General features: G+C 38.3%; 1 protein-coding gene across 11 annotated transcripts in view; it reads right to left on the bottom strand.

The window, feature by feature from the left end:
• GRIK1 (glutamate ionotropic receptor kainate type subunit 1) overlaps window positions 1-25,749 on the bottom strand; it is a 371,438-nt gene that overhangs the window by 126,534 nt on the left and 219,155 nt on the right. For 8 of the 11 annotated variants that reach the window (XM_073231439.1, XM_073231436.1, XM_037013234.2 and 5 more), the window contains exons 2-3: window positions 5,763-5,930; window positions 2,104-2,361 (exon numbers count right to left, since the gene is read on the bottom strand). The exons of the other annotated variants lie outside the window; for them this stretch is intronic. In XM_073231439.1, coding sequence (XP_073087540.1) covers window positions 2,104-2,361; window positions 5,763-5,930 — 426 coding nt within the window. The remainder of the gene's footprint in view (window positions 1-2,103; window positions 2,362-5,762; window positions 5,931-25,749) is intronic. 11 annotated transcript variants of the gene reach the window in all.

Below are 25,749 nucleotides of genomic sequence, written 5' to 3'. Positions count from 1 at the left end.
GGCAAAGCTCTGAAAATTGAGAAGTTACCCTTTTGTAAGAGACATTTACATTTATAAGGGAATTCTCCATTTGTAAGGGTGTCTCCCTCTGTACAAGAAGAGGGGATGACAATCTCAGAAACTTATCAATGGAGGAGGCGATGCCTTAAATCTGAACCTTACTCTTCTTTACTCTGCTTTTCCTGGTACCCTTGCATCACTGATCCCACGCCCCACCATCCTTTTTGGTCTTTAGCTGAAGATGGTATTTAAAGGTGATGGCTTCTGTCATTTCAGGAGAATTAGTTTTCCTGGGTCTGTCCCATGTGTATGGGTGGCATACATGCTATTAGATCTTTAAACATTTTTTTTGTTTCATTTCTTTTCTTTTCCATTTTTATTTTTTCCTGTTAATCTGTCTTACGTCAGTTTAATTGGAAGAAGAGAAGATGATTCTGCTGCTACACAATACAATATTCTATCTCAAGACTCTTTAAATATGCTTATGGAGTGAATTCATGTGATAGCTTTCTTTCTTGACAGCAAACAAAGAAAGCTCTGAAAATATGACTTCCTGAGGCTTATCCTTCCCTGCAAGACTGTTTTGAATATAATATTTAGAAATTATATATCCAATCATCTACCTTTGCTTCTTTCTAAAATGAGATGAGGTATAAGAAAATACATAAATGCCTATTTCCAAGCAGAATAGGTCACTTTTATCTGACCGCTTAAAATGGAACCAGAGTTTAGTGCCAAATAGAGGAGGATTACTATTTTTCCCTGTGGGGAGTGGAAAATGCTCATGGTTAGTGAAACAGCCAGTGAAAAACAAAATACTATTAAGAAGTTTAAAAGTACTTTGCTTTATTCATTTTCAATGATAATGATGTTAGTCATATTACCAAATGTGTAGATCAAAGAAAGGAACTGATTTCAAGTCTTGGAGAAAAGCCATTCAGAATGTAATATTCCTTCCACGTATAATTACCAAGCACTTTGCTATATGCCATGGCTGTTTTAGGTAGCAGGTTATAAAAATATATGAGATAAAATTCCAATGTTTAGGCATTCCTAGTCTCAGAGGTATGTGAACAAGTGATGTAATGATTATATTTACAATGTGGCATTGAACCAGATGGAGCTTTCAGGAAGAAGTGGTATTCAAGTGTGAACAGGGAGAATGAGGGACTCATTGCCCTGTGTGTGGAGTATCATCTGAAGAAGGCACCAGCTGAAAAGAAGAGTTGGGATGAATTGGGCGGCATTTAAGGAATGAGGGACTCTTCGTCATAGCTGATGAGAGCACACAGGTTGTGCAGATAGGCTGATGTCTGGGTTAATGCAGATGGAAAAGGCTGGATGGTGAACAGCTTTAAATGAGAAGGACTTGGACTTTATTACCTGGATGATGGAGAGACACCAGCAGAATTTAAACTGAATAAAAGGGAGCCTGAACTCAGACAAACCTCAAAATTTCCCTGGAAGGCAAAAGGAGAGGGTACCAGCAAGAGAAACTTTAAATGGGGGAGGCTCAGGGCAAACATCTAGTAGAGGGAGGCTCTAGCACATTTCTGTCCTGCCTCCTAAAATAAGCAGGTGGGACAAAGTGAGCTTTAGTAGGGGATCGTCCTGGGCTTCTTATCCCTTTCGCATGAAATGGTCAGCTTTACTGATACAGCTCCTAACTGGATTCCTCTCTGTTAACCTACTTTAGAAACTTTTCTAGACATTTATGTAGTTACTTATCAAGTTGGAATCACACCTCATAGTCATTTTTTCTAAGTTTCTCTGCCTGATTTAAGGAATGGAGTCAGGGTCACAGTCTTAATAGAATTGGATAAGTGAAGTTAGATCTTTAATATTTTAATTGCATTATAACATAAATCAATGAGGTGATATTTCTTTTAAAAGTATCACCCTAAATAGGATGATGGAAGTATCATTAAAAAGGATCAACTCACCAAAAGGAACTGGAATTAGCTACACATGGCCTTCCCAAATTAGAATCATATAGAAGAGCGTTTTTATGTATTCCACCTGACGAGTTGATGCCTATTGAACACTCTGGTTCCCTTTGTTTGGACCAGACGTGGCCAGGTGAGATCTTGGGTGGGTCCATACCTGTGCTGTCTTCATACACCACGGTCACTGTTTTCCAGTTGTAGTACAGGACCAAATCCAGGACTGCCTTGCTGATAGCCGCATAATCTGGGTAGAGGTTGATGTAAAACAAATCTTTGTTGTCCACCGCGGGGTGTTTCCAGCGGGTCTGTATGTGTGGAACTTCGAGAGCATTGCAAATAGACTGCACAGCACTGACCGAGGAGCTATGGGAAGGGCCGAAGAGGGCGGCCACACCAAGGCCCAGCTGGTCACACGCTGAGTGCAGAGACGAGGAGGGGTGGTGGCGAGGGTGAGGAAGGAGAGAGAGAGAGAGAGAGAGAGAGAGAGAGAGAGAGAGAGAGAGAAAGAAAGAGAGAGACTTGTGTGAATTTCACTTTTCCTTCTGAGAATCCCCTATTTGTTTTCACTATTGGAAATTTCCTTCCCCTCTCTGTATGTATGTTGAGGAAATATGCTTCACCTAACTTGCAAAATCCCTGAGATACTAAAGTACAGACAGATGTGAATGCAGACCTGATTAACAACATATCACAGCCAGCTCCCTGCAAATAAAAATGAGTGGCTGGTCTCACTTCAGTACTTTCAATCAGATGAAATCTAAATCCCTTGCCTTGTGGTTGGAGTCACCCAGGAACACTGAGAACACCTCTGCAATCTATTTTCAGTGACTGCCATGTGAATGAAGTTCTGTTATTCGACGGTAGGCAACGAAGATATTCATGTGGTCATAGAATTTGAAAGACGGGAGGCTGCAAAGCACTTTAGTTTGGAAGACTCTTAAAGAAGTTCCAGGCTATTGATAAACCACTAAAGAATGTTAAGTGACACTGATGCCTGCTTAATAACAGAATAATAAAATAGCATAGCTTAAAGGGATTGTAGAAAACATTTGGTCCAACCCACTAATAATCATAGACAACAGAGTGAGTCCTGGTCACTGTGCCATGGCAGGGCTGTGTCAGAGCACAGAGACCCAGCTCGGAGGCAAGCCTTTCTCTACCTCAGTATCAGCCAACATGTACTCTAAGAAAATCAAGTCCGTATGTATTGATAACTTAGTTTATAACATTTATTTATGTCATGGAGAGAATTTGGAATATTTAGAAGTGTAAGGAAGAAAAAAAAAGCTCTGTAATTCCATCATCTTGGGGTAACATCTATTCATATTTTAGTGATCCAATTGATTAAAAAAATGCATCATTATGCAGGTACAGTTTGATACACTGCTTTCTTCATTTGACACTAAATTTAACACTAAAAGCAGGTCCTTTCCCCTGAGTCATGACAAAGTCTTCGAAAGTGTATTTTTGGTGTCTATAGAATAAATAGCACGTACCTTGGATATATGATCATTCAACTCTTTATGATGTTGGACTTTTAAGTTTCTCTTAGTTTTTGGTTATTATAAGTAATATTAGAGTACTTGTTTTAGTTCTTATGTTTTTCTCTGAATTTTAACTTACTTTCCTAGAGTAGATTCCTAGCTATAATTGGAGGGTATTCATACTTTAAGTTACTTGATATATATTAACCAAATTCCCTCCCAGAGAGGTTGGGACAGATTATTCTCTATGACCATGTAAAATAGTGCCTATTAATTACATGCTGGTATAAACTTTTGTTGGTATTAGGCATACATTTAAAAGCATTTCAAATTTATATTTTAATACTAGTTAGGAATTTGGAACTGCTGAGAGAAAAATCACTGAATATTTGAATTACATAACAGTGAAATTTATAAATGAAGTTATGATATTCTTTATAATTATGTCACCCTATGAATAAATAAGTAGGAAAATGATATGGCTTTGTCCAAATTATCTGATGTGATTTAGAGAAAAAAATTAGTATAATTTTGAAAGACGTATTCCAAATACCTATTTAATATTTGGGGAGAGCAAATGTTGACAGTCATTCTCGGGGCAAACTTGCTGGTTCTGTGCTCATTGGTACAGAATTACTATGTGAGCTATGAACACATATTATTTTCTACACTAAGTGCTATAAATGTAAGCTGTCATTGTCCTCTGATCATTTTCTGGATATGTTTTCATTGGTTAGCAAGATAAAATGACAGCATGAGGATACATAATCTGTTGTTTTGTCTAGCATTGGCAATGGATTGAGATACCTGCTTATATTTAGCTCTGGGATGCTAATATGACTTGACAGAAAATCAATCCTTTTGAATTGTTTGCCAGCAAATTACCACTTTTAAGGAGCTCTGGGGGTGTTCAATTTATAGGTAAGGCAGGTACTCCATGTCACAAAAAAGCTTTAAATTTTATGTGGGTTGAAGTATCATTGTTAAATGTGGTTTCCTTTCTAAGGTACTTGCTTAACAATGTGTGAGAGAGAAAAGAAAGGCAGACAGAGAGAGAAAAGAGAGACACACGCCCAAGAGAAAGACACACACACACACACACACATGCACACAGAGCAAGAGATGAAGACATAGTGATCAACCCATGGAGATAATTCATGTGGAGATGACTTGTAAGCTTTAAAGTCCTTTATAAAGTTTTATTATTTGTTCATAGACAACTGTGACCTATGTAGTATCTGCAACTCCATCCATCTTTATAAAGAAAATATTCTTATACTAAGGTCATGCCATAGGTGGAAGAAAAGTAATCATTACATTATTCACTTCTCCTCTGTGCTTCCATGAAAATGAATTTTACGTTTTGTTTGTGAAAAACACTTAGAGTCCTGCAGGAGAATGTAAGAGGTGAATGCACCTGATGATCATACCTGAGTTAATTCTATACGGAAGCAGCCAGTATTTAGTTACTTGGAAATCAGCATAGGGTGTTCACTGTATTCCATTTGTTTGTGTGTTTTTAATGGGCAGAGTATTCCTCTATGAGGGAAAGAGCTTCTCCTATTCTGGGCTGATCAGCAGTCTTTGCTTCCATCTAAATACCTGCATCAAGTCTCAGCAGCTCTGTTGTTAGAGCCAAGCTTCCAGCACACTGAATGTAACCTTGCTTCAAAGAGTCATCCTGGTAGTATCCAGGGGATGTTTAAACAAGCCCCACAATTCCAGTGGCTCTTTCAGAGAAAAACCTTGCAGCCCAAATATAAATTAGATTACTTTTTAGGAACTTAATCTTCAGAAGAAAAAGAGAATCAGAAAAAAGGAATACAGAGATTGTTCTCATGGGTTTAATCATCATATTGTTATGATTGTGTGGAAAGGAGTTTTTAAAAAAGTTGAGAAGATGCTGTGTAAACCCAGTAGTTAACAACCTGTTAAAATTCAGGGTGTGAGATATGTGTGTTGTGGGCATTTCTGCATGCTTGGTGGGTATGACCTTCCACAAAGTTTTATTTGACTGCACTGTACAATTTCATGGTGGTCTCTCAACCTTAGGAAGGAAAAACAGACCAAGCTTGACATTTTTCATTCACAGCTGAATGAGTTAATCATAGAGTAGAGGGCACTGAAGGATGAGCTAATCAGAAGGGGCCAGAAAACAGGGCTGGGTAACAACCATTAGAATAGTTCAGATGGCACTGGACAGTTACATCAAGGACTGAGATTTTCTGCAACCCATCTGCACAAAGATGTCCACTCCGAAAAAGAGCAGGTAGCAAAAAAGTAGAGCAGACATTTCACCCAAAGAAGCTTTTAAAAATGTGAAAATAGTTACCTCGCCGTGAGGCTTCAAAACTATCAAAAAGGTTAATTCTCTGGATGTCATAGGTTAATGTGGTGTTAGGCATCAGGGTTCGATTTCTGTTAATGCTGGTAACTGCGAACTTGAATGCTAATTCTTCAACATTAACAGGTTCATTTTCCACAGTTTCAAAAATCCCTCCTGCAGAAGCAAAAGAGATGCATGAGAAGCATTAGTCACATTATTCATGTGTCTGTTTTTTAGAGGAAAATATAAACGATTCAAACAGAAGGCCAGAAGAATAAATGTAGGAATAGTCAGAACAGATCCCAAACCCAGTGTTAAAAGTTGTTTGTCAGCATGTCACATGCAGATAAATAGATCTAACTCCATATATTTGTCAAAGACTTCAGATTCAATGTTGGACTGTACAACACCTCTCAGGTGGCAATGTATTCCAAATATTTAGCACCATGTAAAGTATAACTGATAATATGGTGGAGAGAGGTTTTCTACAGCTTGGACATGAATCTCACTGTGGTTGACCTAATCATAATTAGAGCTGTATTCTGGTAGGACTATCCTTCCTTAGAATGAAGTTCTTTCTATTCAGAAACAGACATTCTAATAGACTCTAGAGGGATTATTTAGAATGTTCAGTGGGGTCAAAATGAGATACACTTAAGCTTTAATTTCTCAGCATGAAAACATCTCTTCTTTGTGGTTCAGAATTCTGGCATCATATTCTAGTACTTTCTAAAGGGCACGGGGAGATTCAAAGAACTTTTTTTTGTTTTGTTTTGTTTGAGACATCAGTCTGGCTCAGAAGCAAACCTGCATCCTATGTCTGGAGAGACATGTTTTTCCACTGAGCAAGAACATGTAGTAAGCCTCTGATGTGTTAATCATGAGGATTTTCCCACAAGCAGCAGTACAAAATACCAGTGCTGAAAGCCTCATCAGAGAATTCAGCACTGACTTTGCTTGACATGTTGTTGATGCTAGAAGCAATTTAGGTATTATTAAATGTAGATTTTTAATGTTCTTTAAGAGCTGTCCTGGAGCTATCAATAGACACAGGACATATGATAGAGGCTCTTTTAACTAACCTCCACTTAACTTCCTCCTTGACTGGCCAATTCTCTTAATTTCTTTTGGAAAAAAACCCCATATTAATTGGTGCCTGTGGAATGCTGAATAGTTGTACCTGGTAGACTGCTATTCATCTACTCTCACCATTGAGAGATTCCTTTCCAAAGGTCAGTTACAGGTTTTTCGCAAACTTGACTGTGTTAGATTGATTTGTAAGTGCTGCAAGTTCTCTCTCTACCCCCACTAACAAAACAAAACGAAACAAAAAAAATCCCGAAACTGAAGAATCTACATACAAATAAACGGAAACTTACAAACAAACATAACAGGCATAAGTATGATTTATGTATGCTCTTTCTTAGAAAGAGAACTCCATTGGCAGACTCTACTTCAAAGAGATGACTTTGATCCCATTTTGAAAAAAGTGAACAAAGAGACATCTATAACTTTTAAGTTAATGTTAATATATATATTTTTTAATTTCTTGCTCAACTGACTTTATCTATTACATAACTAATTACAGTGTCAGTTTAGAAAAGCTAAGAATATATTGATCTATTTTGGCTCCTTTTGGATATGTCTTTGGCTTTTATAGACTGATGATATGAGATAGTCATGTGGAGAACATGTCCCCGTTTGCTAAGAAAACAGGTGAATGCTATGTGGCAATAGTATGTGACCATGTTGACCCTTACTTACAGATTCATTTGCGGCATTATTCTAAAATTAACAGCAGGAAAAATTTTGCTTCGAAGTGACTTTGTTTTCTCTCCTTTATCATACAATGGTAAGCAGGTCCCCTGGGGTAGACTTTCAGTTTCTGAACTATTATTGGATGCTCGACAGTGAGATGGTAAACTTGTGCGATAGACACTTGGTCACCAGAAGAAGACTGGTGTCATGTGGGCTTACTGCCACCATCAAGCTGTCCCACAATTAGAAGAGGCCTCACTTAAGATCAGAAGTGATAGGGCTTCCACAGTAATTAACAGTAATTCTTTTTTTTACTTGTCTGTCTCCCCAGGCACATGGTGAGACCCCTCATGAAGAGAGACAGTGTCTTACTCAAAACCACCATCCTTAGGGAGACTGAAGTATCTTGAGATGTTCAGCTTGCAACTGTTTAGGGGAAAAGTCAATCACTGGCTCAGATGTGAGCACCACTAATTTGTGTAAGGCAGGCTAGTAGGAGGGAGCAAACACCAGAATAGGAATCAGAAATTCTGAATTTTGGAACATGGGCTAACTGCCTTCCTCATTGAGAGGGATTTTTAAATGCTAGGAAGCTACTAATATTTCATGTAAGCTTTGTAATAGTCCATGGACGAGATAGCATTCTTGTTTTTCTAAATGAAAAAGTTAACTGAGAGATCACACATTTTGCCTAGCTTACTCCAAGTTCCAAAGCTTTTTCTGTGACAAACGCAGGTGGTTGATTCTCAGATATATATATATGTCTCCAATGTATATGCATATATTTCTACTCATCAAGTGATTTCTGATGTCCATCTGTATTGTGGGCTAAAAATGCTGCCTTGCTTACTGCAGATGATGTCTCTGTAAAGGAAACCATATAATGCAGTGAAAGTGCCCTGAAAAGTCAGTCCATGCCCTAGAAATAAGTTAGTATTATTACACATGTATAATGAGGCTAAACAAGGAGCTGGCATGTGCTGTTAGAAATGCCTGCTCATCTCAGAACTGTTCCTTTGGTATATAGCTGTCTTTTATATAAAGCTGAATATACCTGTGTTTAAGAGACTGACTGGTGTTTCATTATGTGCTTAGGTAGTGCGTAGGTGAATGCTGTTTCGTCATTTGGGGGGCAATTTTCTTTCATTCCTTCAACCAAACAAGCACTATAAATGGCATCATTAACTCAACACCTCGCTACACTCTCCGTTATCCTTAGGAAAGGCAGCCAACGAATACCAAAAACCCACAGGGAAGTGAGGCATGCAGAGGGCTGTGGAAGTACCAGGCGTGAAATCTGAGAAACAGGAGAAAGTTGATGATAGGAGCCAGAGCAACACCTTGTAAGGGAGCAGGCCCTTTTAGTGTTAACCACCGCCTCTCTCCTCCAACTCAGAGCTTCAGATCTGACAAAACTCTAGTCTTTGATAGAAGGAGTAGAGGGTTACATACCTAGGGACACATCCATGACTTTTGCTTTTTGGGTTATTGGGTGTGGGCTTGTCAACGAGACATCTTAAGTCTTTGGGGCTCTCTGTTGGTCAACTTCTGGCCTCAGTCATTTGGAAGCCTGAATCCCATGTTTTTAAGAGGAATTCCTATTTTATTCTTTCCTCTGTTCCTCTTCTTTCTCTGCTCCTATCTCCCAGCCCTGTCCCCTTCCTAAGGCCATTGCCTCTCTCTCTCTCTCACTGAAGCTGAGCTGAGCTGAACATAACTTCTTTTAAAAACCCAACGTGCCATGGAATGGTTAGGAAAAGTGACACTAATAAACTAGCCTAGGCTCAAGGGAGAGAGATCAAGAGCCTCTCTCATGTTTGACTACCTTATTTTTTTCTAAACTGCCTAAGCCAAGTCACTGAATGGGGGAAGAAATCAGGAATTTGAGAGTTCTTCCAACGAGAGTGAAGAACCAAACGAACAGCTTTATGCTGTGACTCCTGAGCAGTAGAGAGTGACAGCTGGAGTGCAGGAGGGTGAGAAACCTCATCCCACGTGCCCAGGTTTTCCATGTTTACTTTCATAACTTACTGTCACACCTTGTACACCCCCGAAGTATAAGTAATGTGTCTGTGTTTTACATAGACTTTTTTTCCTACTTTTTATTATGTGAATTATGTGAAAATACTTTCTATTTTCTGATATCTGAATCAGATTGAGTGAGTACAGATCACACACCAGTCCTTATAGATTAGATATGTGTGATATTGTGATTTATAATAAGAATTATATATTTGGTCTTTGACCTCATTTCTGACCCTGAGCTCCTAAAACCCTTGGCATCTGAGTGATGAGAAAAACAAAGGTATCTTTTGCTATGTTAATAAAACTTGGGAGGAGAGGTTGTTTATAAAACTCGGGAGGAGAGGTTGAGGATCAATCAACAAGGGCTAATAATTTAATCAGTTATGCCTATGTAATGAAGCCGCCATAAAAAACTCAAATGAGAGCGTCCAGGTTGGCATGCATGTGGAGCCTTGGGTGACGGCAGGAAAGCTCCACGCCCTATTCTCATCACTGGTCTTGTGCATCTTTTCCACCTGGTTGGCTGTTCCTGAGTTACATCATTTTATAATAGCCAGTGATCTAGTGGTAAAATATTTCTCTGAGTTCTTTGAGGCGCTCTAGCAAATTAATCAAGCCCACCTCTGCTCTCTAACTGGCCAGTCAGAAGCACAGGTAACCACCTGGATTTGCCACTGGCATCTGAAGTGGAGGGCAGTCCTGTAGGACTGAGCCTTTCACTGGTGGAATCTGATGCCATCTCCAGGTAGACAGTATCAAGACTGAATTGAATTGTAGGACACCCATTTGGTGTCAGAAAATTGCTTGGGGGTATAAGGACATACCCCCTCTCCTCTTTTACCCTCCAGCCCCCACATTGGAATTGGAATCAGAACACTCTTAATATGGTTAGGCTACCAGTCTCTGTCTAATCACCAATAGGAAGCTTGGACATGGGTCAAAGGTCATCATTAATATATAACCCTATCTATTTCCCATCTCACCCACCATTTGCAGCTTCATGTTATGGCAAATGATGATTTAGACACATTGTCCAAACAAAAAAAGGGATGACAGAAAGCAGAAGAGGTTGAGTGTCTCTGACTCAGGCTCTGATTTCCTACGTGAATATTTGTGCAATTTAAAATGATAAGGGTAAAATACACCCCATAAACATTGCAATAGTTATGAGTTCTGGAAAATGAACATTTTCTTTTCTTAGTCAATGTGTGCATTAAGGTTTTGTTTACAAGGGCCTATGGGTCCTTGTCTTAGTTTTTCCCATTGCTGTGTGCTGGGAAGGATAGATGTTGCTACAAATAAGGCTCATGGGAAAGGCCCTGTCCCTTATACCCTGCATGCCTCACCTGAGAAAAGGTGCCACACGCAGTCATTAAACAAAGGGTATGAAACAAGGTGTGTGCTCAAATTCTGTAGTAATCTTCAAACTCAAAAAGAGCTGTTTGGTTTTTTTTTTTGTATAGGGCCATCCCAGAAATGTGGGGGCAGGGCTGCCAAGGGAAACCCTGGGGCTGTGACCTCCTTAGGCAGAACAGTGATGTGGGTCCAGCTGCCATTGAGAGCCACCGCAGCACTCCACCTAGCTGTGGCGGGGACATTACCAACCCAGTGGGTCCAAAGAGCAGAACATTGAGCCAAAGAGGGCTATGTCAGAGCATAAGGTCTCTGGGAGTTTGCCCTGCTAGGCTTTGGACTTGCTGGAACCTGTCACCTCTTTCTTCTTTCCAATTTCTCCCTTGTGGATTGGGAATGTCTCTCCTATGCCTGTCTTGACATTGTATTCTACCCATAATTTTCAGCCTCACAAGTTCACACCTGGGGAATAATTTTTGCCTCAGGATAAATTATTTCTTGAGTCTCACCCATATCTTCTTAGGTAATATTTCAATAAGACTTCAGCTTTAGACTGTAGAGTTAATGCTGGAACGTATTAAGAACTTTGGGGCACTTGAGATGGAATGAAAACATTTTGCATATGAAAGGGATGTGAATTTTGGAAAGGCCATGGACAGAGTGCTATGAACTGAATGTTTGTGTCCCCAACAAAATTCATATGTTGAGAGACCTAATGTGATAGTATTTGGAGGTGGGGACTTTAGGAAGTATTTAGATCATAAGAGTGGAGTCCTCATAATGGGATCAATGTCTTTAAAAGAAGAGGCAGAGAGCCAGCTCTCTCTCCCTCTGCCAGGTAAGGATAGGAGAGAAGACAGCTGTCTACAAACCTATTACTGTTGGCTCAACAATATGATCACTGTACGCAACAGGCAGTACTTAGGGAAGGCTAAGACTGAATACTATGCTGTTTGCAAGAATATCTAAGGTAAAACCAAAGCAATGGTTCCCAAACTTTTCTTAGATCCCCATGTGATATGTACAAAATCATAACATTGAGGGATATGAACAGGACCCAGCCTGGCTCTGTGTCCTATTGATTGATTGTTTTTTATGTTCCAAGGTACATAATTATCTGCTTCCAAACCTGTTTCAAATCACTGCTTTCATCCAAAGACTTTTTCATCTAACTTCGTGGCTTGTAACAATTTAATTCAGTTGAACAAGCATTTATTAGGCACTATTCTGGAGTACGTATATGCTTTTGCTGAAGAAAGCTGTGTTTAGCTCTGACAAAAGAGTATCAGGTAGTCCATAGCTTTCCATGGAGCAGGGAGATATCTCTGTCGAAGCTAGCGAAAGTGTGGTGGACCTGAGGCCCTGGGTGCAGGTACTTCCCTTAAGGACAATTCTACTTTTGCCCATTGTTTTCACCCAGCTCCCTCTAGATGGAGCCTGTGCTGAATGATGAATGTGTAACATGAAATTTACACACTTTTCCCCTAAGGAATTTAAGGAAAACAATGCTCCATTGTGCCAGGGAATCCATCTCATTTGATGATGAGAAAAAATAATACATTCAATCTTATTCCTATAAAAGAATGTATTGTTCTGACTCAACTTACCTTGTCATGGTGAATACATTACAACAATAACCACCTTGGAAATGTGATGAAATTACACTCCCACATATATTAGCTGCTTGTTTGTTTTACTTCAAGTAGTGGTTGCATATGTCATGTCTCTGACCCTATTGAAGAATTCAGGCATTCATTCAGTAATTCATTCACTTGTTCATTCATCTATTATGAAAGTGCCTCGCTTGCTGTGCGTGAGACCCTGCTCTAGGCACTGAGGGTACACCAGTAAACAAAACAGACAAAAACTTTGGAGCCTACATTCTGGAAGGGGACTGATCACAAAAAGGAAGACCGGCATTGACATGTCAGGATAAGAGGCCAGGAAAGATCTCAGCTAAGAGGCAACTTCTGAGAAAAACCTGAAGGAATTGAGGAAACCACACTGAAGACATTGGGAGAACATTCTGACCACAGGGGAAAAAACGTTCTAAGGTGGAGCCACTGTGAGTGTGGAGGTGGTTGAACCAGGATTAGACGGGTAAGAGATGAGCTCAGGACAGTGATGGGGGGTCGGAGTAAGACACAGAAGGTCTTATAGGCCATAACAGGACCCTGGGTTTTGTTCTGGGTGAGATGGGAAGCCATTGGACCATTCTGAGCAGTGTAGTGAAATGATATGACATATTTCAAGAGGCTCACCCCGTGTGATACTGTGATTTATAATAAGAAATACGTATTTGTTCTTCATTCCCCCTTCCTGAAACTGAGCTCCTGAAGCCCTGGGAATTTCCTAAGCTTGCTCTTGTCTTGTGTTACATTGATGAGGCGGCTTTCCAGCTTAGGGCAGGTTTCCAGCAGGAGCAACCATGAAACTAGAGGGTTGGAACTTCCGGTTGCACACTATGACCTCCAGGAAACTGGGTTGAATCAATTGCCAGTGGTCACTGGGATTAGGGAACTAACACAGTATCCCAGTTGTCTTGAGAAAGTTTCAATCATGCTTACGTGATGAAGCCTCCATAAAAGCCCCAAAAGAGCATTCAGAGAGCTTCAAGATGGGCGAACACATCCATGAACCAAGAGTGATGTGCCCCAACTCCTAGGGAATAGATGCTCCTGAACTAGGGTACCCCCAGGTCTCTGGTTATCTCTTCCCCTGGCTGTTCATCTTTATTATACCCTTTGATGAGCTGCTGTGGGTAAAATTGCAATATTTCAGAATCTCTTGCCTAGCCTTAGTGCACCTCTGTATTAGTAGGTGTTTACAAGGGGTGTGTGAAAAGGCAAGTGTGTACAGGACAGGAGAGGTTTTTGGCCTCCCAGCCAAAAAATGTGAGAGAGCAGAGGCTGGAGAAACAGGCAAGTAGGAGTAGATGAACAGAACCAGGATTCTTGTAAGAAATAAAAGGCCTACTTCCCATCTAGTTTTTCCCTCGACTGATCTCAGTTCATGGTTTGTGGTTTATTTTCCCTGGGCTGGGAACACATTTTTCCCTTGGAGTTACAGCTGGTAAATATAAGTTAGTGTTTGCCTGAGTTCTGTGAGCTGCTCTAGCAAATAACTGAATCCAAGGGGAAGGAGGTCATGGGAACCTCTGATTCGTGGCCCAGTCACACAGAAGTGCTACCACTTGCATTTGGCATCAGACATGGCAGTGTAGTCTCATGGGACTGAGCCCTTCTCCTGTGAGACCTGACACTGTCTCCAGGTAAGACAGTTTCAGATCTGAGTTAAATTAGAGGACACCCAGCTGCCTCAGAGAATTGCTTGGTGTGAGAAAAAAAACCCCACACACTGGGTGCCGAAAGTATGAAGTGAGTGAGTGTGGTAATAGTGAGAGTAACGGAAAAGACAAAGGGGGACTGGCTTTTCCCAACTCACCCTACTTTCTTTCTTAACGGATTGAAGGGAGGAGAGAGCCAAGGGCAAAGGCAGAGATCCGCTTCTGAAACACTCGCAGTAACAGGCTACTGTCGCAAGGGGCGCTCTGATAACCCAGGTGAGAGATGATCATGGTTCAGGCAGATTGGCGGGGGTGGGGGTGGCAAAATTGGTTGAATGCTAAATAAAAATTGAAGATTAAACTGGCAGGATTTTCTGATGAACTGGAAGTGAGAAGAAGAAAGTCAAGAATGACCTTAGTGTTTTGGCCTGAAATTGCGATCCACCAAGATGGAGAAAAGTGCAGGTGCCTATTTGGGGCATGATTATTTTATGATGCCTATTACAGATCCAAGTGGAAATGTCCCACACGTACGGATCCGGATGCTGTGGGGGAGGTCTGACCTAGAGGTAGAAATTTGGGCATCATCACCAAAGGTGATGTGCAGGTGGTATTTAGGGTAGTAAAACTGGTTGACATCGCCTAGGAACAAGTATAGGTACAGAGGGGCAGAGATGGAAGCATGCAGTCACAAGCCACCAGAAGCTGGAGAAGGCAAAGAATCAAATCTTCCCCAGAGCTTTTGAGAATGAGGACAATGCTGACAACTTGGTTTCAAGACTTCTGGCCTCAAAAACTGTGAGAGAATAAATTTCTTTTGTTTCAAGCCACCCAGTTCGTGGTAAGTTGTTATAGCAGACAGAGAGAACTAATACAGAATCCCAGGTGTCTTGAGAAAGTTTCAGTAGTGGCTGCTATAAAGTACCGTATTCTTTTTTCTCCTTGTAAAATGTTACTTTATTCAGTACTTCAAATAGCAGTCTCCAGCTCTCTTACTTGATTTGCAAATAAAGCTAGTAGCTGTATCATTGGGTTTTGTTGTTTATTACTTTTTCCTTTTTTATTCTGAATATGACAGAGCCAAGATATTACTGTACATATTCTCACAAGCCTTGCTTACTCCTTTAACTAGCTGCTTTGTGCCTATTGTGACAAATTGAGAGGTCACCCAGGAAAAGGGCAACACTGTTAGCTGATAATCAAGAGATGGAAAGCTTCAGTGGGCTGACTCCTGTTTTGCATTCCTATGGAATAATAACCATTCTAGAAGCTATCAACAGAAAACAAGATGGCAATTTGATCTATTCCTTTGCTGATAGCTGCTCCTTAAATATACAATATTATGTTGCCTCTCTTTATTGCCACATCCATAATTCTAGTTTATTACATCATAAGCAATTTACTACAGGCCTATATTTACTGCACCTTTAATTTCAAGGCTTATAATTTAAATTCTAAGATTCCCTTATATAAATACTCTCTTCCCCACCCAGCTTACCTCTTTGTTTTACTTTTGGAGACCAACACAGTCTTGGTAAAGATTTCATGCTGGGTGACTTTAGAGGGGATCTTTGACCTAATGGGGAGTGAATGGACAAGGGACAGCTGGATTTTTACCTTTCATCAAGTCCTGGGTAAAGACAGCTGTGGGGAAGGGCAAGCACAGCCTCAATTGTCTGGCTATTGCCCAACCCTGCTGCAAGTGTCTTCAGATAATGGTATCTTTTAAAGAGAGATAATGAGGTTTGATGTCACCTCTGAGACACTAACCACATGCAAGCTCTCTCCTGATTTCTCCAAGAGAGCTGCATGAATTCAGTAAAAATGGCCTTTGAGGAGGAAGACAATAGGTCTATGGAGTAAAATTCCAGTGGTGCTCCAGATGGCAGCAGTTATGGGAAAGGCAGGTTAAGGGAAAGATTATGGGTTATGGGCAGTTTAACAGAAGCTGCCAATAATTTTTCTTAATAAATTTGAGTTGTACATTAAAAAAGAAGAAAGAAATTATCCAAAGCCAAAGGTACTCTATTCCAGTGTTATTCAATAATCAGTTTAACTCAGTTCATCAAACACTGTGGCCATCTCTTAATATCTAAGACTATGCTGGCAGCAGGGGGAGATACAAAGATGTAAAGCACATGGGCCCCTCAGCAGAATTTGCAGTTGTAAGAAAGCTGTGCACAGTATTCAATTACTCCATCAGTAAAACGGGAAGTCCAGCCTTTGTGCCCTCCAAAGTGGTTTCTTTCCTGATCCTTCCAGCCAGAGGTGAATTCTTCCCTCTCTTTGGATCATACATAACCTAGCACATATTTGGGGAATTCATTTCGGTGTAAAATCAAGCTGGGGAGTCTAGCTGATCCTTGAGGGTAGGGGCAGTGCTTAGTGATACTTGTCCTCTCTGCCAGGACTGAAGGCAATGGTTTGGACACAGCACATTGTCCCCAGTGAAAGACTGCTCAGTTGGATTGAGTCTGTTCTTTGTGCCTCACACCCTGCCTGACAAAGTAGTAGTTCTGCCAAGACAAAGAGGCTTATGAGAGAGGCAGGAAAGGAAGGTGGTTGGTGAGGCACACAGAGACTGCCTGGCTTCTCCCATTACTGCCTTTTTAGCAGCGATTGCTCACACTCTCCCCAGCGTCACGGCTATTGTCCCCAGGCACGGTCAATGCTCTGATTCTCTCTAAATGCTCGCTTTTCATCAGGCTGCCAGCACCTTATCATGGAGGAATAGCTCATGTCCTATTCAATGGCATGGTTCAGGCTAGAACCAGGACTACTGCTAAAGGACTATGCCAAACTTATATTCTTAGGAAAGGCCGCAACACTAGTGTTTCTTGAGAGTGGTTACATTTTAGCTTTTAACATCTCATTTAAATGACACTTATTCATACCAAAGGGCTCAAATTTCATTTATCTACTTATTAACTAAATGAGTGGAATGTGCCAAGTTCACAGCCTGTGTTTTCAGAGAAGTTATGTTATACAGTGCATCACAGTTTTCTAGTTTTCCTTCCTCCAATTTCTGCTGTTTCTCAAGCTGAAATTTCTTCTTGCTGAGAAGAAAATATTGCTATTAAAGATGAGAACTAATGTCTGAAGCCAGAACAAAAGGAAGCTCACAGCTCTGACGGAGCGGTATTTACCTATGTGTATACAGAAGCCACCCATGAGCTGTGTGTTTGGGAAACACTTTTTTGAGAATCCACACAGCATAGTAACATATAAATAAATGTCTCTCAGAAGTCCTACAGTAAAGAAAGCAATTTGTTTAACTATTAATTCACTGTTCCCCAACTTCATTTTTATAGGACAGTTTTCCTTTCAGTGGGTCATACAGTAGAATTGCTCTGCTGAGAAACACATTTGGAAAAATTTGATCCAGTCGCCTCCTTTCTTTGGACTAACTAAAATAATTTGCATTCTTAAGTATTGTTTTTGTGTTCATTATAATGAAAAGTTAAACATTAATTCCTTGATCAGAAATAAAAAACCCCTACTTATAATGCTGTTTTTTTGAAAAATTAATATTATATGTATACCATCAATTTTTGCCTTCTTTTTCCATTTACAATAATAACCTAAACACAAAGATGGTCTGTATTGCTGTGAAAAAGTCACCTTTTAATCAGTCACCTCAAAGATAGGTTGTGGGCACGATGTAAGTCCTCAATATTTAAGTAAATATTAAAAATGTAAGGTCCTTTGTTATGTTTTCTTTTTATTTTTCTTAAGAGTTTCCATTAGGTTTTTAAAGAACATCTCTTCATATTTGAAAATAAAAAAATCCTTTTAATACAATTTTTTACTCACTGCTTTAAAACTAGTGTAAGATGGTACGTTAAGCAATAATCATGTTTTAGAACATGTGAAAAGATTACAGAATCTCAGATTTAAACACTCAAGCATTTACTGCAGCCTCTTTCTTTTAAAGAGTCTCAAATTGAAATTCTGTATTTGTTATTGTTCATGTGTCCCAGAGTCCAGAAGGTATTTAAAATAAACAGAGTTTGCACTATGAACAACAAATAAGCTGTGTGGAAGTTATTTCTCAGAGAAAATTTCTTTGTGGAACATTTAGGTCCCAGATGAAGAGAGAGAAACTTGACTAATACACACATCCAGGAAAGCTACAAGGTGATCAAACAAAAAGCACAATTAAATGTCATGTCACAGAGGGATCTATGCTTGGAATGCCACTAAAAGCAACTTTTGGAAGCATGTATCACTTATTCTAAAAGAGTTAAAATCTAGAAATCCTCTTTGCTGTTCGTTTACATATATTTAAAAATATACTGCCCTTGTGAACTCCCACACAGTGGACACCATTATCTGGTATGTATGCATTTTTTTTTCCTAAAGAATTTTATTTTAAAAACACTACTTATCAATTGGGTAAAGTTGAAAGAAAGGAAAAGACAAGATACAATCCCACTGCTGTGGAACTATTATTATTGTTATTTTTCAGTTGTGATATAGTTGATATACAATATTATATTGGTTTCAGGTGTACAACAGTGATTCTACAATTACATACATTAAAAAGTGCTCACCACAAGTTTAGTTACCATCTGTCACCGTATCAAATTGTTACAATATTATAAATTATATTCCCTATTCTGTATTTTCATCTCCCTAATTTACTTTATAATTGTATGTTTGTACCTCTTTATTTCCTTTACCTATTTTAGTCCACCCCCACTCCCCTTCCCTATGGCAACCATCAGTCTGTTCTCTGTGTTCATGAGTCTATTTCTGTTTTGTTTGTGAAGCCATCATTATTAATATTTCAGTGAATTTCTTTCCATTTTATTCCTATATATCTCTGAATTTTCTTTGAAATAATTAAGGTGATACTATTCTTCCTGCCATTTTCACTCTACCACAGACATGTCCCCAAGGAAACAACCCTCATTCTTAACAGTTTTCTAATATTTCATTGTTTGGATACATCAGGGTTTACTTAAGGCACCTCACTTTTTTTGGTAAGTTGTTGCTAATTCTTCACTACTATAAATCCTATCATGATTGATATTCGGTGATTTTCATGATTTTGTGGGGAGAAAGAAAAACACCCTGAAATGAAGTTATCAGATCATACGTTATGAACAGTTTAAGTTTTTTTTATATGTAAAATGCTAAATTGACATGGAGCAATGAAGGCTGGCCAGTTTGTACTTGTGTCCAGTGTGCAGAGATGCCCAGCTGAAGTGCATGCAGCTTTGGCAAGAATCTCTGTGGCTTTTAATTTAGTTTATGACAGAAAATATGTATTATTGCTTTAACCTGCATACCTATGAATGCAGATGAGTTTAAGTTCTAAAATTTCCTTACTACCTATTTGTATGCTGTAATTTTAAGTTAGGTTTTCCTACCCTTTACCTTTTTCTATCTCCAAATATCATTGTTTTTGGTATTGAGGTACGCTGCTCTCCTACTCATAAGGATTTAAAGCCTTTGACTTTTTTCTTGTAAATGTTTCCCAGCTTATTATCCAGCTCTTAATCATGACTAGATTTTTTGACAAAGAAATATTTACATTTCTATGTCAGATAGATTTTTTTCCCCCTCGAAAACATGAAACATTTATAGTAGTTATTAGTATTTCTGACTCTCTTCCTCTGAATGTGTGAATGTCTTGCACCTAATTTGGCATTGGACGGGGCTACGTGAGTTGTTCTGCCCAGTGGTTTTGAGCAGAAGTTGTGTGTGTGTCACTTCCTGGTCCGGGGACTTGATTGCTGGTGTAAGAACTTCCAGAGCCCTGTCCTGCCCTCTCCCCAGTGCCAGGGGCGATACAGGTCACAGTTAGTTCATCAGGGGGTCCGGGGAGTACGTGTGGAGCAGAGCCCGCAACAGACTCTTTACAGCCATTTTAGCAGGAAAACATCTTCAGCTATTTAAGCTCCTGTTTTCTGGGGAGTCATTTGTTACAGGAACCGAATCTAGGTTCTGAGACTGTCGGAATGTTTAGGATTAGAAATTACTCCTCTAGCCACCAAATTGATAAATATTCACATACACAATTACTATTAGGGTTTTTAAAAGATGCTTATTTTTTATAATTTAGCTGTTTGATCCATTTGAAATTTATTCTGGTGTATGGTATTTGGGAATAAGCTAGTATAATTATATATGTTATATGTGCATATAATTACCTACTAATGTATTATACCACCTTCTTCATATATTGAATTATTATATTATATAATTGAAGTTCCACTGTTTTGTTGACCTTTCTGTATGTAAATGCTAGCAGTGTGTTGTGTTCATACTAGTTCTAATACTTGCTGGGTAAATGACTCTTATCCCCCATATTCTTCTTATACAATATTTTCTTGAAAATTTTTGCCTATTTATTCATGGGAATTCTTTTGAGAATATCATTAAATGTGTAAATTACTTTTGGAAGTACTAAAAAATCCGATCTTCCTATCTACATACATGGGCTTTTATATCAACATACTTACATTCATTAGTTTTATTTAATGGTTTTCAAAAAGAAGTCATACATTAATATTTTTTTCTAGAGATTTTGGGGGTTTTTGTGACAGTTGAGTTTGATCTTTCATAATATTTTCTGTTTTCTTTATATATTTTATTTCCCAAATTTACTGAAGATTGATTAACAAATGTAATTGTTTTTGTTTTGTTCATGTGTATCTACATCTACTTGTCTTCCTGCACTATTATTAAATACTTTCATATTCTGCTTATTATGTTTTCTCATAAAGTAATCATGTAATTATAATGTAATCCAAATATCCATCATTTCTGTTTTCTTATTGTACTGGCTATATTTGAATTAAATGCTTAGGCTAGTTTGCAATAATTCAGTATTCTTTTGAGCTCAAAATTTTAAGATGAGATTAAATAGCAAACATATTAATTTTCATACTACTTTGTCAAGTAAAACATGACAAATGTCTGGCATAAGGGTGCTGTAAGTCCTTTCCTTATAATAAATACCAGGGATTCAGTTTGTTTGCCTTTTAGAGAGATCAAAAAATGGCATCAGGGTGACAGGTGATCTCCCCTTTTCACCTCAACTGTGCTTTTTGTTATGTTAGTTATTGAAAAAATTATAAATGTATCTATTCTTATTTTTCATTTATTACAGCATTCAGGTCTGCATATTTACTTCTCCATATAGCCCTGGGTGTGTTTCTCAAATTATAACATGCGGTATTTTATTTTTGTTATTTTATAGATATTTTTTAAAAACACACCTTATTTCCTTATTGACTCAAGAGTTAGAGTAAAGTTTTAAATTTCAGAGTTTTAAGTTTCTTTAAATATTTCTTTTTCCTAAGTTAAAAGAAAGCAGTTTAAGTACATTATTGAAAGTTTGAAAAATACAGAAAAGAAAAAGAGAAACAATAATTTAAGATTCTACCACTCAGAAAGTTAACAGTATTAAGTTATTTTTCTTCCAATCTTGTTTCGCAATATGCAGATTTATGCTACAATTATATTGCATATGAAATGTTATATTTTTGTGCTTTTTCTCTTAGAGGTATTTTATACATTATATTTACTAAAATATATTAGTGATATATTAACATTCCCTCTTAAAAAAACAAGTTTGCTTAGAGATATATCTCTATTGTCAGATATATCTTTATTTCTAATTCTTTGCTATCAAAAATAAATCTTCAGTAAATATATCCTTATGAAAAAACTAATATTTTCCCATCTCTCTATTTCCTCAAATCTTTTTTATGAAATCAAGACTTAATAATATGTCCATTTTTAAAGATCTGGATGCATATTTCCTAATCTTCCTCAAGAAAGATTGCATCAATTTACATGCCTACCATAAGTGTATGAAAGTGCACATTTCTTTGACTTTCAAAGCATTGCAAATAAAAAGAAGTAAATTTCCTAGGCAAAGCCTTTGCAAATGGTGGTTATTTAAATTCACATTTCATTTACTATTAATGAAGCTGAACATTTTCCCAAAATGTCCTGTTGTATTTCATTGTATTTGTTCCTCTGCCAGTTTTTAAGTCCTAGTTCTAGAGCATTTTGAGTGGGGTATCCTCACTTATCTTATGCATTTGTGCATCAAGGACAGAAATTATCATCCCATAATAGTTTCAGATACTTTATTTAGTTTGCCATGCCTTTTAATTTTTTTTAATGAAAGCTTTATAATTTTATGTAATTCCATCTACTTTTTTATAGTGAAGATATTTATTTCTCCCTTTCTTTTGGGAACTGCCTCCCTCCCATACTTCTGTGCCACTTTTCTGGCAAGGCTGGAGTAGCCATTTTATGCTATGGTGACAGCTGAGTGTTTCAACATATGCTAATGTGTTTCTTGCTAGACTTTTGTACTAGGGCCAGGAGAGAGCAAGTCCATCTCTGTTCAGGTGCCCAAGCCATAGATTGCAAGCTCAGCTGCTGTCTGCACCCTGCCTTTCACCATATTGAATAGAGAACTGGGTTGGGTGGGGGTGGGGGACATGTGCAGAGATGAGAATGAAGGAGGTGTACAGAGAAAAGCAGAAAAGCAGGCAAAAAAAATCATAATGGTGTTCACATCTCTGCCTCTAATTACTTCTGGGTCTAGCCACATCCTTGCCTTTGCATCTCAATATACACGTAATAAAGTCCCTTTTCTAGCTTAAACAAATTTCATGTGGCTTCTGTAAACACAACAACTTTAACTGATACTTAGTTTTTATGATGTAATGCTTAGAAAAGTCTTTCCATTCTAAAATGGGGAAAAATATTTCCTAATGTTTATTTTCTGTTGATTTTTAGATATTTAGTGCTCTAATGCATTTAGAATTAATTTTGTGTCTGGGGCTAGGTAATCATTTTTTGAAATATATAACCAGCTATGAACTCATTGATATACTAAAATACTACTAAAACACATGCTATACTAAAATAAATTCTAATAGTTTGGAATTTTAGACAAACAAATAGTAATCTTGATCAGGGGTTAGAATATGCTTCCTGAGCTCTGCAGTTTGGCTATGAAGGATGTGTGGAATTTTGAGATGTGCAGAAACAGAGGGAGTGTATCATGGGCAGAGTCTTAGAAAAGACTGAAATTTGGAAAATATTGGCCAATTTGGGGCAGATGTTCTTGGAAATAAGTTAAACTTTTCTCCTGCCTTTTTGTTTTCTCCAGCTCAATATTTAAAAAATTTAAAATTAATGTTTAAAAAAATCAATGTTGAACAAACTATGTAGACTGTGACTAGTCAGGTTCCTATGCTGCACTTGTACCACCCAGTCCACTCACCTATAATCCTGACCCTGCCAGGTCTGCATGGAGGAAGCTGTGGCCGCAGTCATGTCATGGAGTAGCCTTCTCACCAATGTGTTGGCGATGGTTGTAGATTCAATAACCTGTGGTGTAGTGTGTCTGCTTCATGGGGAAGTAGAAAAATGAGCACTACTTTCCAACGTGCCTCCTTTGTAGTAGGGAGGAGGTGCTAAACATAGATTTTTTAAAAAGTAGAATTTGAGCACTGTCCAAGTGCCAGGCACTATACTAAGTGATTTATATACAATATCATCTTATAATCCCTCCACTTAATTACTTTATGATGGAGATGCTATCATCCCTATTTTCTAGAAGAGCAAACTGATGCTTAGAGATGTCAAACAAATTTTTCACTCTCACAAAGCTGGTAAAAATTAGTGTTTGGGGATTGGAGCAATATGGTTACAAAACCCTTACATTCATTTATTACTCATCCATTGATTCCCCCTGGAAAGCGCTGAATTAAGAGAAGTAGCTGAAAGCTTACAAGCAAGTGCCCATGTGTGTTATGTCTAAACCATAATGTCTGAATAAGAAGAGAAACACACACACGTGGTTCTCTGGTAAATGTACTCTGAGAATTTGTTGAAAGGCAAGAACCAGAACTGCGGCTAGTGTCACTGTTAACAAGGTGATGGCAAAAGGCAGGGTTATCAATAAAGTGATGGTGAGAGGGGGCCACTCAAGGTCTTAGCTTCATTGCCAGGTTTCTGACTCAAGAGTGTCTCAGAGGGACGTCATGAACTTTGCATCTTGTCACAAATTTGCTTACATGATACGTTTAGTTATTCATAGAACAGAGCTTAGAAAGTGGCAAGCGTGAGCAGCATCTAACAACAGCAAGGCAGGATCGTGTTGTGTGTTGATCGCTGACCGCATCGACCTAACGTGGGTGAGCTGTCACAGTTTATTTTGAGAACAAGTAACATAGTTCACGTACCCGTTCAGAGATAGTTCGTACCTCTGTTACTGGGCATTCTAGTTGACTTGAGTCTCTAGTACTCCTTATCTCGGCTCTGATCACGCAAAGACGCCCTTTACATTTCCATAGGGAAAAGTTGGGAAAGAGAAATTAGGAATCAGCCTGTTGATTCAAAATAAATTTGACTTTGGAAATATAGAAGTGGATACAAAATACATGTCTCTGGTTCAGTATTTGTAGTTGAAGGGTATATAAATCTCTCAGTTTATCCAGATGGATTTTTTTTTCACTAAGGATAGTATATTTTATTATATCTTTCCACCTCATTCACTCAAGACTTGAGGAATCAGTCCGTGAGTCTATTTTAAGAGTCAACTAATAAGGCAAGATCCTGAAACTTCTGGTATTTTCCATCAACAAAGTCAGTTTTCAGCCTTAGAAAACAGAGTTTGTACCTTCATCTTCTCCAGTTTCACATGGATTTTTCTTGTCAGAATACAACTTTTGTAGAATTAGGACTGTATTCTTTCAGAAGAATTTTAAACATATAGGTTTCAAATAATCAACTAAGTCTCAAGAAGAAAGACAAGAATCTGGGTTCAGAGATGTTTTTTTTTCTGGCCAGCATGGTGTTCATTCCCTGTCAGAAATCTTAGCTTTAATAGCTCTGAAGCATGTCCATATTTCCTTTGACAACAGCTTCTGTATGCTATAAAAATCCCATTATGCTTATTAAGCAATAAGATTCACTGTTGCCCAAGGGGATCAGTTTGAACTAAAGCAGCTATTTCCCAAGCCCCAACTGGCATAATTCATATTTCAAGACTTCTAAGCAATTAGTGCCTCCCCCCTGCTTCTTTTAAAGAAAAAGGATTATTTATCTTGATTCACTTACATAATGTATTACATGGACCATAGCTGATTTCAGAAATACAGATTAAAAGCTAAATGTATCAGAAAGTCATCTCTAACTTTTCTTCTCTTTCATTTTAAAAATACTTTTAAGTAGGAAAGAAGCCTGAGCTTCTCAAGTCTTCCTTAAAATTTGGATCCTCTTGATTTCTAATTAGATTTATTCTGACCGTGTTTCTACATTTTAATAGAAGTAGAAAAGAACATTGCTCATCTAGTTAATAAATAGGGCTCCTACAATGGCTTCCCATCCCCAAGCTATGTTAATCATGATTGTTATATCATTAAATGCAAATAGAGTTTGTGTTCTTTTGAAAGAGTGTACATATTTCTCAGATAATTATTCTACTTTATTGTTTCATTTCCTGTGTAAATACAGCTTCTTTTACTTTGAGCCAGTCAGATTCTATGGGCCTATGTCCTTATTTACAAACTAATGTCAGTTATGGCATAT

Source organism: Manis javanica, chromosome 3 (genome assembly GCF_040802235.1).
Source record: "Manis javanica isolate MJ-LG chromosome 3, MJ_LKY, whole genome shotgun sequence".
Taxonomy (NCBI): Eukaryota; Metazoa; Chordata; class Mammalia; order Pholidota; family Manidae; genus Manis; species Manis javanica.
Note: the sequence above shows the minus strand (reverse complement) of the source record. Positions and strands in the feature narration are given on the sequence as shown.